Source organism: Opisthorchis viverrini (assembly GCF_000715545.1).
Source record: "Opisthorchis viverrini unplaced genomic scaffold opera_v5_125, whole genome shotgun sequence".
Lineage (NCBI taxonomy): Eukaryota > Metazoa > Platyhelminthes > Trematoda > Opisthorchiida > Opisthorchiidae > Opisthorchis > Opisthorchis viverrini.
Window position 1 is genome coordinate 196,982 of NW_008751786.1, and position 14,534 is coordinate 211,515.

Here is a 14,534-nt window from a genome sequence, read left to right on the forward strand (position 1 = left end):
ACAACCATGGGTCGGGCGGGTACCATGTCTCTGGGACAACAGTCCATAGTTAGTGAGCAAAAGCTAGGGTCATAATACAGCTCAATAATTATGTGGGTCTCCTGTCAACTTATTAGAAGTCAGGTCAAAGTTCAAGGTTCTAACCAGGTTTTTTGTATGACTCTTTGATTGCCCCCTCTCCTTATCCCCGAGGCACCTGCCAGCATCTCGGATATCATACGTTCAGTCACATTTCGGCTACAACCGAATCCTTGGATTAAACGAAGTTTTCTTTAATTTTGTGGTTTTGAATTCTTCTCTCTATCAGCATTCAGTTTCTGTCCAGCCACTGTTTACCACCGCACATCCCCTCTTTTATCCAACAGCACATCGAAGACGAGCACGAGAACCTTCTCAAACAACACAAAATCCTCAAAACTCAACTGGAGCAAGAAACCGTTCAACGGACGGACCTACAAAATCGCTTGATGACCGCGACGGAACAGTTGGACTTCAAAGACAAGTTACTGAAAGAAGTATGACTACCTGTCTATCATTGTGTTGGCATTTGATACAGAACCCTTTCCACCATCATCATCAGCAGGCTTCTTTTATGACGTAAATGTAAATTCGACACGGTTATGGTTGTGATCTCACTCGAGGTCTCATTTTGTTAGATTCCGCCTTAGAGAAGACTGAATGGTCTCTAAATCATGGTTGTACGGCAGCGAAGCATCGGTGTTGAACACTGATGTCATGCTGTCGATGATGATGATGATGATGACGATGATGTTGCGTCTCATAAAAACCTTGCAACGTCGCACCGCCCAGCGCGTTGTTTAGCTGGCTTGTAAGCTGGTGACCTACTGACATGCATGCAGTCAGCGATTTTAACGTTTTTTCCGCAAGGTTGCCCGAGTTGCTTAGCAAGTAGCCATACTGTTGCTTTAAGCTCGAGAGGGGCGAGCGCGAATCTACTGACTGGAAGGTCCGTGGTTCGAACCCGACCTCTGCCTCTCGACTTCCCCTGTCTAGGCTTAGGCACTTTGGCAGTATCCCAGCCCTCGTGCAACCTTCGGGTGGCATGGCAGTTAGGCACCGAAAGGTGATACAGCTGAACCATCTCTTTAAGCTCGAGATAGCTCATTGCCTAAGTTGTAAGATTACTAAACGAAAGGTCTTTGGTCCTAATACAGCCCCGGCATTTCGGCTGCTCCTGTCTTGGGTTGGGCAACCTTGCAGTATCTCAGCCCTCGTGCTTCCTTCGGGTGACGTGGCGGCTAAGTACCGAGAAAGCGTGTTACAACTGAATAATTAGTATCTTTTGATTTTTCCCTTTTCCTCTGTCACGCCTCGTAGGAACGAGCCGCGTTTACCGCTGAGAACATTCAGATACAACTGAAAACGGTGGTCCAAGAAGCTCAGAAATACCGGGAAAAACTGCGGAGCAAATTGGACGAATTACGTAAAGAAATGGGAAATCAGATGAAGGACACGTTGGACAAATTGGAAAAAAATATGGAGGTTTGTGAAATTGCCGTGGTTTTGAAACCTCATCTGTCTGTGGTTTTTTCGGCACCTTACAAATACCCCAGAATAGAAGGATTCGCCCCGCCCCCCGTTTGTCTGGTTCCAAAGATATCAGCATTGAAATGTGATTGAAACTGATCGCACAGTCATCCCACTGTTTGGTTGGTTGGCGCCGGCCTTCTCGACACCTTTAGGTTATGATGCACATCAAGCTGGAATTCATTCTTTGCAGTACCGGTTCATCGCTCCTTCTGGCATGGTGCTTTTGAAGGGGACTCTCAGTGATGTTGACGGGTCTTTGAAGTTCTCTCTAGATGTCTCAATAAAGTACGATTCGTTTTAACTGTTGATGTCTTGATAGAAATCTTGGTATCATTCAATGTCGAATTAGAATGTCCCAGGGGCTGTCCGGCCTCTAAGATGAAACCCCAGTCACCCTTAGGTTTCTGTCAAGACACTTTGATATTTCAGTCGAGTTTTTCTTAGGATTTCAACGGGAATTTTTGTACCGAATACGAAAGCATCTTAAAAATAGGTGTTAGGAAAGCCAGTGCACAAGAAAGCGACTGGTCAGGTCAAGTTGGACTGCAGGTTCTCTTGTTGCTTCTTATAGCACACTATTGAAAATCTAACCTTGGGGCAACCTTAAAACTCGACCCAAGTCACTTTGTTCATCCAATATTTCGTACAATCATAAACTCCCCCCAGTAGAGGTCAATCCAAAGAAGGGGCAAGGACTCTTTGCCTCTTCTGGTAACATCTCTTGAAGAGGATTACTGTGTTTTGTGCACAGTGGCATCTTAAACTGTCTTGGTGCCATCCGATTGGCAGTCGGAATCGGTCTGCTTTTTTTATTCCCATCGGTTTCCTACACCTTTTGAAATGTGCTAGAGAAGTCCCTCATATCATATTTTTCACTTGTTAGTCAAACAACGGAAAACAGTGTTGCATTCCACATTGTGAATCGAGATGTCTGCAACAATTTGTTTTCCTATTGTCACGGCTTTGTGTCAGTTACTTAGGTTCTGCTGTCCAGGAGTTCGTTGACAAGAGTGCAGCTCTTAAGGATCCTCAGTCTAAACAGACCGATTGGCGACTTGTCCTAAGACAACCAATATGAAACGTGTGTTTTGTCTTTGAACGCACACACACAAAACTATTATCCTTCGACCTTCTTTCCTTCACCATCACGTTCATGGGAAACTCAGGAACAAATGTCCGAGCTAGGGAACTTTCCGATATATCTTCCAACGGCATGGTCGAGTGAAAGCGATGTTCGTACTGTCTCACTGTCGTTTGGGGGGAGGGAGATGGCTCAGTGGTTACATTGCGAATTTACTGACCGGAAGGTCCGTGGTTCGAACCCGACCTCCTCTGTCTAAGCTTAGGCAACCTGACAGTATCCCAGTCCTCGTGCTTCCTTCTGGTGACATGGCATCGAGAGAGTGCTACAGTTGAACTGTCATTNACGGAGCATGCGTATTGCTTACTTGAGGGAGCAGCGATTCATCATTTCTTCCGAATACATAAGCCCAGTTTATGTACATGGGTCTCATGCATAGCAGTTTTTCACAGTGATGCTTAGGCAGGTAGTAAACGTCATCACAGATTTCGCTCAGCGATTCACTAAAGCCTATGTCAGTCAGTAGCTGGGCCAGTCAAAAAGAAGTGTTTTTTACACATCCATTTTGCTAGCGCTCTAATTTGTTCTACGTCATCATCGTGCTTAACTGCAGTCCAAACATGTCAGTTCACCCGCTTCACAACGACGATTGATAATCACAGAGAATAAGCACGACGTTACAGCTAAACGTAAAACTAACTCCGAAAAAGCTGTTGATGTACTACCGCCTCGTTGCACATCCACACATCATTCAAGCATGACGTAGCTAGACAGAAAATCACCATGTCGCGCAAGCACACGTTTGTTGCCGCACGACTGTGTTTGACGTTTAATGGTAGTCTGGCATTTTCGGATACGTTGCTGAGGATCGGCTACCTCTTCAAGCGAATTTCCCGTGTTTGTCAGTTTGCTTTTATGGAGTGGGCGTCTTTGCATACTTCGTTGTTGGCTGGGTGATCAACGAAGATAACTCGAGATAGCTCAGTGATTGGAGCGCGAAATGGCTGACCACGAGGCTCGTGGTTCGAACCCAACCTCTACATCTGGACTATTCCTGTTTAGTCTTGAACAACCTGTCTGTATCTCAGTCCGCCTACTTGCTTCGGGTGGCGTGGTAGCTGTGCATCTGGCAGGGTGTTACAGCGAGACGGCTCAAGTGGTTGGAGCGCGAATTCACTGACCGGAAGGTCCGCGGTTCGAATCCGGCCTCTGCTTCTCGACTTCCCGTGTCTAGGCTTGGGCAACCCGACAGTATCCCAGCCCTCGTGCAACCTTCGGGTGGCATGGCCAGCTAGGCACGGAAGGGTGCTACAGCTGAATAGCTAGTAATATTATTGTTATTGGTATCATTATTACTCACGGACGAACTCGGATAAAGCATCTCGGGTTTAGCGCACCCGATAGGGGCAGTTCACCGAGCATACACTTTCGTATCTCAAGATTTCCGTGGAAAATTGGGACCAGCTAAATGCGAACAACCGTTGTTGTTCATATGCACAAACCGGCTTTGTGCATTCAGAAGTTCGTGTGTGATTTTTGTGTAGCGTATTCCACCCCACTTGACTCACGAAGCATGACCACCAGTCATTGATTAACTCGTGTGATTCGCTATCTACTTATCACTCAATCTCATGTGTCTTAATCTCCACTCCGAGTGACAATCAGATGGGTCATCAGACAAAAAGTCTCTTTTAATGCAAAAACATTCTTTTAATTGTGTCACTGTTTTTTGTTGATTTATCCCTCATGAGGGCGAGGTGGCTCAGTGGTAAGAGCGCGGATTTACCGCTCGGAAGTTCCTTAGTTCGAACCCGACCTCTGCCTAGGTTTGGGCAACCTGCCAGTATCCCAGCCCTCGTACTTCCTTCGGGTGGTAGTTAGGCACCGGAGGGTGCTGCAGCTGAACGAGTTTTTCTCCCTTGTACTGCTCTCCCTCAGAAGGAGCGTTTTGCAACCCCTCTTTGGGTTTAGATGAGGAACCCATATGAAGAACACCCGCACACGCATGCGGGTGACAGTCGATTGCTTAGTATTACCATTATTATTATTATCATTATTATTATTAATATAGTCACATGCCAGCAGTCTAAGATCACCCAATCAATAGCCAGTCTGGGTGCGCCTTACATTACGTCAATTCCACCACACTCACGACTTGTCTGTCGTATAGAGCTGTGTTCTTACTCTACTAGGCTGCTAATCTCATTGTTTACATCCAATTAGTGTCGACAACTCATCGCACCGGCATGCGTAAACATGATCAGGTTTCATGACGCAAACTACACCATTTCTACAGGATAGACATCCCGTACCGTCTCACCTGGCGCCCAGCTGCCCGCCTTCAGAGGTTGAAACCGGTGAGACAGGTCATATCCTCCAATCGCGAGGGCACTTTTGGCATACAGCTTCGCTGTCACACGTTAAATTACTACAAACTGCTCTTACACAGTCGCAATCACATCGGGTTACACATGTAGGGTGATAATAAATAATCACTCAGCTGTCGCGCCCTTTCGGTGCCTAGCTGCCATGCCACCCAAAAGGAGCACGAGGGCTGGGATACTGCCAGGTTGCCCAAGCCTAGACAGGGAAAGTCGAGAGGCTGAGATTGGGTTCAAACCCAGGGACCTTCCGGTCAGTACATTCGCGCTCTAACCACTTGGGCCATCTCGCCCCTACATATAGGGTGTCTGGTAGAGTATTCGCTCGGTAGCGTTCGACTGAGGTCTGAGGTAGAGCAAGTAGTTGATGTTGTGCATTCGCCAGTCGAGAAGCAACATCAGCAACTGCGTTAGCCAAAATACGATTTCTATAAAAAAAACTGTCGAACGACCTGGCATCCTCGATACCTGTATGCAAGTAGAGTGTACAGCACTTCGGCCTGCCAAGACCATCCACCCTTGAGTCTCATTATATTTGAAGCCGTCTGACTGTCTTAAAACGGTACCGATCGTCGCTCACCATCTGTGCGGGAGAAAAGAGTTCGAATACAGCCATCTTATTGATAGAACTTCTTTCCTATCCTAGTCTCAAGCACTTAAAGCGCAGTACTTCAGAGTACAGCACCGTGGCGCTTATAACTGAGGAGTAACAGAAAAATTAAAAGAATAATGTTTCTACTGTAATACTAGGTGTCATATTACCCGAAGGAATTACCAGTGCTGGGCTACGGCCTAAATTTCGACAGCTGCAGTCGAGATGTCCCGTTTCATTCATTGGGTTCGACAACATTGGCCTTCGCTAGCAAACCAACATTTTCAACCAAGTTTTTGACGTGATACCTTTCAAAATGAGAGTTTAAATTCATTCGTTACGTGTGGAATGGAAAGCATGTTGGTAACGAGTCTAAATATTGATCTGTTCGCCGAGCTTGGCAGTTGGTTTGCAAACGTTCCGTCAAACAAAAAGGTACCTTGTGAACCGGTCAAGAGCTACAACGCAACAGACGGACCAATCAATTTGAAGAAAGATGTCTACTAAAAGTGGGTGTCCAGTCAACCAACCAAATGGCATGATGACTGGCTGGAACGCAACACACGAAAAAAGCAGAATGAACTAATTGTAATCAAGGAAACGAACTGCTGAATTGAAGCTGTTAAACGAACCAACCACATTCAAGACAGTCAGACCAAAGCGCAACACAATTCCCGAAATAAGTGATCAACTTATGTGCTAGATAACTCACATGTTGCGAATGTTAACTACACTTCAGAGACTCACAGGCGCAAGTAGAAACGGAGGGATTGCCCACCCAACTGTGCACTGACAATAATTATTCTCAAACCAACTGCCAAGGTTGCTGAACAGATCAACTGCCACCTGTTCAACAGTCAAACGAGAATAGGTACTTGTGCCATCACGGGCCTAATGCTACGTAAAATGAGGTAAGGCAGGTGCAAGGTTATGCGTTCCTTTCAACCAAGGACTATCTCAGATAGACACCACTTTCTGCGATTGTCAAAACTAATTTTTGTAGAGTGGTGGCTGCGGAGGGTGGGGCGAGATGGCTCAACTGGTTAGAGCGCGAATTTACTGACCGGAAGGTCCGTGGTTCGGACCCGACCTCTGCCTCTCGACTTTCTCTGTCTAGACTTGGGCAACCTGGCAGTATCCCAGCTCTCGTGCAACATTCGGGTGGCATGGCAGCTAGGCACCGGAAGGTGTTACAGCTGAGAGACATTGTAGGGTGCGTCGGAGAGTTTTTTGCCCAGCTATTTGTTTCTTATAAACCAGTGAGTGTTTCAGAGACTCGAAAATCAACAGTATTTCGATAGCCCTGTCTCAGAACGCAGTGGTGCACATGTTTGGCCCACCGGTGTTGCTCACCGACGCTGCACACTAAATCCGATGAACCAATTTTCGACCAATCTGTAGACATGCGTGTTTCGTGTTTTTTTTCTTCAAATAGAGCCGTACGATTGCCACTAGCAACACTTGTGTCGAACAGGCTGCACAACCATGGTTACATGTGTCACTATCCCTTTTCCTCCTTGTTTTGACGTTTTCTATCTTGGATTTTATCATTGTTCCTTACTGGACGGCTTCTTATTTTCCTGCATAGCTTCGTGTGACAAGTCTCGTTAGTTTGAAAGAAAACAGCAGTGCACTACCTTTCAGTATGCCTGCGAACTAAGGTTTTTCCTCACATAACCCCCAAATTAGGTCCAACTGAAAGCTGAAAAACAGCGAACCAGGGCAGCAGAACGAAATGCAGAATCCATCAAGGTTGAACGTGATCGAACATCTACTCTGCTGACCTCACGTTCGGACGAGCTAGCTCGTTGTCGCACCGAGCTGGGAGAGGCCCAACGTACTGTGGACCAGTTGAATTCAACAATGAGTGAAATGGAGAAGAAACATCAGGAAGCACTTGACCGACACCGAAGTGAGTTGGATCGAATCCTATCACTGCTGGACGAGAAGATCCGTGAATCAGCCGAGTTGGCCGGGATCAAGGTGCAACTTGATGCCGAGTTGGCCACTTATCGATCGCTACTGGAGGCTGAAGAATCACGGTGAGCAGTTTTTGACTTACGTGCTAATGTTGTTATCCATTGTCATCTATTCTAAAAATATTGCTTAGCAATTCCATGCCTGAATTCCAGCGTGCTGGTTTTTGTGGAGACTTGATCATAGTAGCTTTCAGTCGCATCCTATAAACAGGCCATATAACTCTTGCGTGACAGTGCTCCTGTTTGCCCTCCATTCCTTCACGGTCGAACTCGTTCGGATGACCGAATTCTCCTTCCAGAAACACCTAGTCACTCAATCATTCAATCAATCGATCTTTCAGCGGTTACACCTTTTCGATGTGTAAGTGCCGTGCCACCCGACGGAAGCACGGGGACTGAGATACAACCTAGATAGAAGCAATCGAGATGGGGTTAGATTCGAATCACTAAGTTGCAACTTTAACCAGTGAGCTATTTCGAGCTCACCTAATCACAATGTATGGATTCTGCTTGTTTCTTAGTGATTATCAAGAACTGTGGGAGGCAAGGTGGACCAAGTGGTTAGAGCGCGAAGTTACTGACCAGAAGGTCCGTGGTTCGAACCCGACTTCCCCTGTCTAGACTTAGGCAACCTGGCAGTATCCCAGCCCTCGTGACTCCTTTGTTTCAAGTTAGGGCGAAATGATGAAACAGTTCTTGGGGCGAGATTGCCCAAGTGGTTAGAGCGCGAATTTACTGACCGGAAGGTCTGTGGTTCGAACCGGACCTCTGCCTCTCTACTTCCCCTGTCTAGGCTTGGGCAACCTGGCACTATCCCAGCCCTCGTGCTTCCTTCGTGTGGCATGGCAGCTAGCCACCCGAAGGGTGTTACACCTGAGAGATTTATTTTTTTAGGGGCGAAATGTATATTTTAGGAGTGACTGGAGGATTTAGAGGCTTTCTGTGGTGGTTGTGTTTATCCCACCGACTGCTAAAGTGAGGTACTATTTGTCCGCATTTAACGAGGGCCTGAACTTCACTGAGTAAATTTTTGAGCCCCCCACTTCTCTGCAACACGTTGGTTCTTTTCTCTCTCTTGAAACTTTTCCCATTCATTGCTTTATTTCGGTCAGATGCCATTTGTCTCCTCCCGATCAACGCCTGACTGCAAAGCCACTGATTAAACGAGGCGTCAAAAGGACCGTTACGGAGATCGATACTAACGTCGATTTGGACGCTTTGGATTTGCGCTCCTCCCTTAGTTCGTCCACTGCGGCTGAACGAAGGTCAAAGTATTTCGGACGAAGGGCGTCGGGAACCTCGATCCGTATCACGTGTTCCTCCGACGGTCCAGTGCATTTTGCAAGTGCCGATCCATCCGATGGTCTTGTGCGGATATTCAACGCAAGTGACGACGTAAGTCTGTTTGTTGGATCTTCACGGTGTCTTTGATAAGGTCCACTGTGACGGACGTGTGTTTCATGTGAACACTTGCTGTTAGTCATTCTTGAAATTCATTAATCACCTCAAGAGGGACGGCCAAGGTTAGTGGGTATTTGTCCACTCAGAGTGGGATCGACACTGTCTAGTGGTATACACTATCGTAGACTGTTCAGGAAGGAGTTGGAAGGGACTGCGTTCAGTCTCGTCGCTTTCCAAACATGGATGAGTACTCCATTCCTTCTATCTGTCCTATCAAAGGTCGTTCCTATGGGCGATTGGCGGCTACAGTTTGGACCGACACTGCCGGGTGCAACAGATCATACTGTCCTCTACACGTTCCCCGAGTCGCAGCAATTGAAACCACATTCGGAACTGCAGGTTAGATCTCCTTTTCCATTTTAAATATAGGCTTTCTTGTTATATCGTCCCTTCTCAGCCTGTATTCTCTTCATACCAAAGGCTTTTTACGCTTAGAAATGCCCTTTCGTTCGAGACGGTAGGGTGTCCTGATAGGTAGCAGTATATGTGAATCTTCTGGCTTTTTTCAATGGTAACTCAAGGCTTGGACTTACAGTTTCGCGGACCACAGATATTTCGATGAGTACAGAGTTATCTGGGGAGACCACTAATACTTATCTTCGGTCATTCGATGCACCCTCTCAAGTTTACGCTTAGTTGATAGATCCGAGATAGCTCGTGTCTAGGCTTAGTGGAGTGGTATCTAGGAGGGGTGTTGCAGCTGAACTACTATTTTCTGTTATTTTTACCTCAGCGACTCATGGACAGACATTGTATGCATTTGCAAACATAATTCACATAAAAGAAGTATGTTAACTTTGCAAAACCATTGCCCGCATCTTGATTCATCTTTGTCTTCATTGACAGCAATACTAGCGCTCAACTGCCATAAATTTTTTATTTGCGTAGTTCATGATTGTATGTGGGCTAGTATGCTGACGCGAGAACAATTAGAATTTTCGACTAAAGTCTTTGGCTCACGAGCCTGACGACAAGGTAGCACTGATTGGCGGGAGACTCCTCGAGTAGCCCAAACGGTTGGAACAAGTTGCCACACTTAATCCAATCCCAAACTGGGCGGGCGGAGGAGGGTAGGAGACTGTTTTTCAGACCTCCACCCATTAACCAACGTGGTAGGGGATACTCTCTGTGACAGCTGAGTGGGCATCCTCCAACGCAACTCAGTGGGTTGCTGAGGTGCGCAAAAAGTGTCACACGACGATAAAATGTCCAGTCTCTTTGCGACGGGGATTTCGAATACGAGCTCGTCCGAATATTATCCAGAAAGTTGAAAATGTTTACAAGCAATTACAGTGCGACAGTGAGGAGATGCTACATCCCAGAACTTCTAACTTAATAGCAAACCCGTCTCACAGAACGTGATACGATTCGCATTGTGCCGACCAATGATATCTGGTTGATGGCTCAAGTGGTTAGAGCGCGAATTTACTGACCACGAGGTCCATGGTTCGAACCCGACCTCTGCCTCTGGACTTCCCCTGTCCAGGCTTGGGCAACCTGGTAGTATCCCAGCCTTCGGGTAGCATGGCAGTTAGGCACCGATATACGGCATCCTTGAGAGATAGTATGTTCTCTTGTCACTCTCTCCGATTTACATACGTAAGTTCAGATGGCCCGGTTAGGGATGAAATCGGGAATATTCAGTCGACTTTGCCAACCTCCACCATATGTGGCGCTGGCATCAGTTTGGTTGTTCCAGATCTCTCCTGCTGTAGGGGTCAGGCCAATGTGCGCAGATGTCCGAAAACTCTGTGTTCGTCTGCTCGTGTCCTGAAGCATCACACGGTTCTGGTTCGGACGTGGGATCAGTCACATTTGGGCAACTGGCTGTCGGGAAAAATGATAAACTCAGACGGTCACGTTCTTTATGTCAAGTTATTCCCCACACTGCGTTAGGGACCATTTGCATCACAGCCTCTCTGACCGTGCCGTTTACGGAATGAAAACGACCCAGGTTCGCCAGCCCACAAATTGACAGTGGGCATAAAAATCCTCAGTTGCGCTCTCATTCGCCATCTCCCCAAATGGGGAATTGGGGACGATCCCAGTCAAGATCGAATCCACCACCTTTGACGCGTGGTTGTCGTCATACTTAATTGGACAAATAGAACAACAGAACAACTTGTACCCTCATCATCAGTGCGTGGCTATTGTCCCACAACTTCACGCATCCTCATGAGTGATCGCTCCACCTTCGTACGCCGGTCGTACTGGATTTATAGCCAACCAATATACGAATAAAGTACTGTACCAAAAAGCTAGGCACCCTAACCATAATGTGTTGACATTTTGTACTACAAAGCGACTCTTTAGGAATCGTTGCGTCAACAGTCTGCCCAACAACTGACAAGGCTTTCGCCAGACTCCGCCTTACGGGGGTACGCATCAACTCGTCTTGTGGTGGTACCATTAGGACACGGTTTTGTGGTGTATATTATGCTAAATCAACCACAGTTTGCCGAACACTTCTATTTTCCCTTCAGTTGCATTTATGCTCGTCAGCGGGTGACCAGGTAGATCACATTCCTGTGCAAAAGCGACGCCGCCTACCTCCTGCCAAGCTGTACTTGATCACAGACGCACCCATCTGGCAACCGTACAACTCGGCGCTTTCACTGCTGGATTCCGATGGTTCGGTAAGTCTTTCAGAACACTGAAAACGTTATTTGCCCTCTCACCTACCCGATAGTCGCTTTCCCCATTTCATCGCATCGAATTCATCCTGTTCAATCTGCACAACTTTTTTCGCGCTCCTGCCCACATTCCATCAGTTTGAACAAGTAACTGTGCGTGATGTGTTTGTTTCTAATTATTGTTCCGGTACTGTTGATTTCACAAAGGTCGTTTTGTTAAGCTGGTTGACCACAATCGTCTTTTGTTCCCTTTTCGATGAGCAGTCGAGTATTTAAGCGAGATTCCACTTTTCAGTATCCACGTTTTTTGTAGGTTCGTGCAGTCTGCGAGATCAAACCGGCCGGTGTGATCCACCCGGCTGCATCGGCTGGTTCCGTTTTAGGTGGCAATCAGTCGAACATCTACTCGTTCCGAATCACTTGCGAGGCGAATGGTGATGTGCACTTTGAGGCTGTGGAGTCCGGCGAAGGTATCTTGCTCATCCGAAATGCCGGTACAAAGGTGAGTTGAGTCAGCTGTTCTTGTTGACGGAGCATTCGAGCCTCATTCGTTATATTTTCCGATTGTGTGAACTGTAACAATCTTTTCCAGGTAGAATTTATGTGAACAACTCCGATTCAATACACTCAGATGGATACATCGTTCGTTCAGCCGTAGCACCTTTTCGGTGCCTAACTGCCATGCCATCCGAGGGTTGCAAGAGGGCTGGGATACTGCCACGTTGCCCAAGCCTAGACAGGGGAAGTCGAGAGGCGGAGGTCGGGTTCGAACCACGGACGTTCTGATCAGTAAATTCGCGCTCTAACCACTTGGCCAATCTTGTCCCCGGGTACATCTGAATACATCATCACAGAACGTACCAATAACGAGAATAACCATACCCTTCTGATTTGTCCGAGCTCGAGATAGCTTATTGGGTAGGGTGCGAACTGACTGACCGGAACGCTCACAGTTCGAACCGAACCTTAGCATCCCGACTACTCTTGTCTGGGCTTGGGTAATCTAACTGTATCTCAGCCCTCTTGCTTCCTTCGGGTGGCATGGCAGCTATGTGGCGAAAGGGTGTTCCAGCTGAACGATTATTATTAAGTCATTAAATCATCCAATCTGTTACACTAGTTTTGGAAATAGACCAATCAGTCGCAGGTTTCAATGCTTTTGTTCGTGAAAATGAGGTTAGTCTACGCTATGCACTTGTTTTATCCTTGTCGGGACTCATCAGTGGTGTACAACTCACGGATCTCAAGGACGATTCGAGTTGAAAACTTTAGGGATATCTGGTTCAACTCCACCATCTGGCTACGAGTAGCCAAGACGACTTCTATTTGGACAGCTCCCCCATTCGTTTTTGTTGACTTGATGCCGAGAGCTGATGAATGAAAGCCAGTTTCATTTCCGACATGCATCCGGTTGGTCCTCACGTTCATTACTTCGGATTAAATTCCCTGTTGCCTTATCTTCGAATCGGGACCTAGAGTTGGAAAACGGTCTTCTTATAGCCACTTTTTTTATCTTGTTAGACTATTGACGTTGCAGTTGCAACGCTGCCTTTACCGTTTGCTCTCTCTCTCTCTCTCCTGTCTAGACTGTTCCACTGGATGGCTGGTACTTGACGTTTAAGACGGAAAATCACTCGGTGAATGTCCCCTTGGCACCACAACATACGGAGATAAAAGCAGCGCAGGAAATTCGGGTATGTCTTTGGTTTGTGTATCGCGCTTCTTTTTTCGTATTCGACCTTGCAGTTCGACTTGCCTGGCAGTGGCTTCGTTTCCCATCCCCTTAAATAAGATGACACACTTCTATGGTGTTTTTCCGTTCTTCTTTAGGGGTTTCGATACTGGTATTCCGATTTTATAGCTTCTCGCGCTGCGGTATACTGCCAAAGTGGCTCAACCAACCTTGGTTGGTGATTGATTCGTGACGTATGGCTATTTGACCTTTTTAAAGTGTGCAGTGTGGGACCATCATACCATTCAGTTAGTTACATTCTGCTTGGGTCGATTTCTTTTTTACACAGCGGCGGGTCACTTGGAGCGGTTACCAACGCCGCCGGCATTTTGAGAAGTGAAAATTGCGTGATCAATTGTGCTGTTTCGTTTGATTTTGTAGACTCTGGATGAATTGTTGTGCGCCGTGCCTCTCCGCTTTAGAGAACATCCTCGAGGATAATTCGAGAGGGTAGTATCGGTTCTCGGGATTCTCTCTCTCTCTCACAAGAGCATGTTTTCTGTCAAATTAGCGAAAAGTTTAGGTGGTATTCGTGAAATACACTCATTTGCACGTCGATTTAGTTTAACCTAGGGACTCATCAAACATCAGAATGGAACGACCATCTTGAATAAAGAAGAACGCCTCGACCGGTGGGCTGAATACTTCGAACAACAACTGTCGTGGCCACCAGCCGGCACTCATCTAGAGCCCACAGGTGAAGTAGAACCCTGGACGGTGAACGTGGAACCACCTACGGCCTCGGAGGTTTACCACTGCATATGTTCTCTCAAGCGCCACCGAGCTCCCGGTCCGTATGACCTTCCACCCGCACTGTTCAAAGACGGGGGTGAAGTCCTCAGTCAGTGCTTGTCCGATCTGTTTGGTTGCATTTGGGAAAAGGAGTCTATCCCAGACAACTGGGGAGAATCAGTGATAGTGCCCATTTTCAAACGAGGGGCGCGTAGTGAGTGTGCCAACCGTAGGGGGATCAGCCTGACTCCGGTTGTAACGAGACTGTTGGCGTCAATTGTGCTTCGTCGCCTTACGGTGGCTTGTGAGACACTGACTCGAGAGCAGCAAGCGGGATTCCGGCCTGGTAGGGGTTGTGTTGACCAAATCTTCACACTGCGTCAGGTGCTAGA

General features: G+C 47.1%; 1 protein-coding gene across 1 annotated transcript in view; it reads left to right on the forward strand.

Moving 5' to 3' along the window:
• Positions 1–14,534, forward strand: part of T265_06326 (hypothetical protein) — a gene marked incomplete at both ends in the record, with an annotated part of 32,407 nt that overhangs the window by 6,207 nt on the left and 11,666 nt on the right. Inside the window, 8 exons of the mRNA XM_009171559.1 lie at positions 366–515; positions 1,339–1,503; positions 7,295–7,647; positions 8,697–8,979; positions 9,265–9,384; positions 11,529–11,681; positions 11,992–12,180; positions 13,265–13,372. Coding sequence (XP_009169823.1) covers positions 366–515; positions 1,339–1,503; positions 7,295–7,647; positions 8,697–8,979; positions 9,265–9,384; positions 11,529–11,681; positions 11,992–12,180; positions 13,265–13,372 — 1,521 coding nt within the window. The remainder of the gene's footprint in view (positions 1–365; positions 516–1,338; positions 1,504–7,294; positions 7,648–8,696; positions 8,980–9,264; positions 9,385–11,528; positions 11,682–11,991; positions 12,181–13,264; positions 13,373–14,534) is intronic.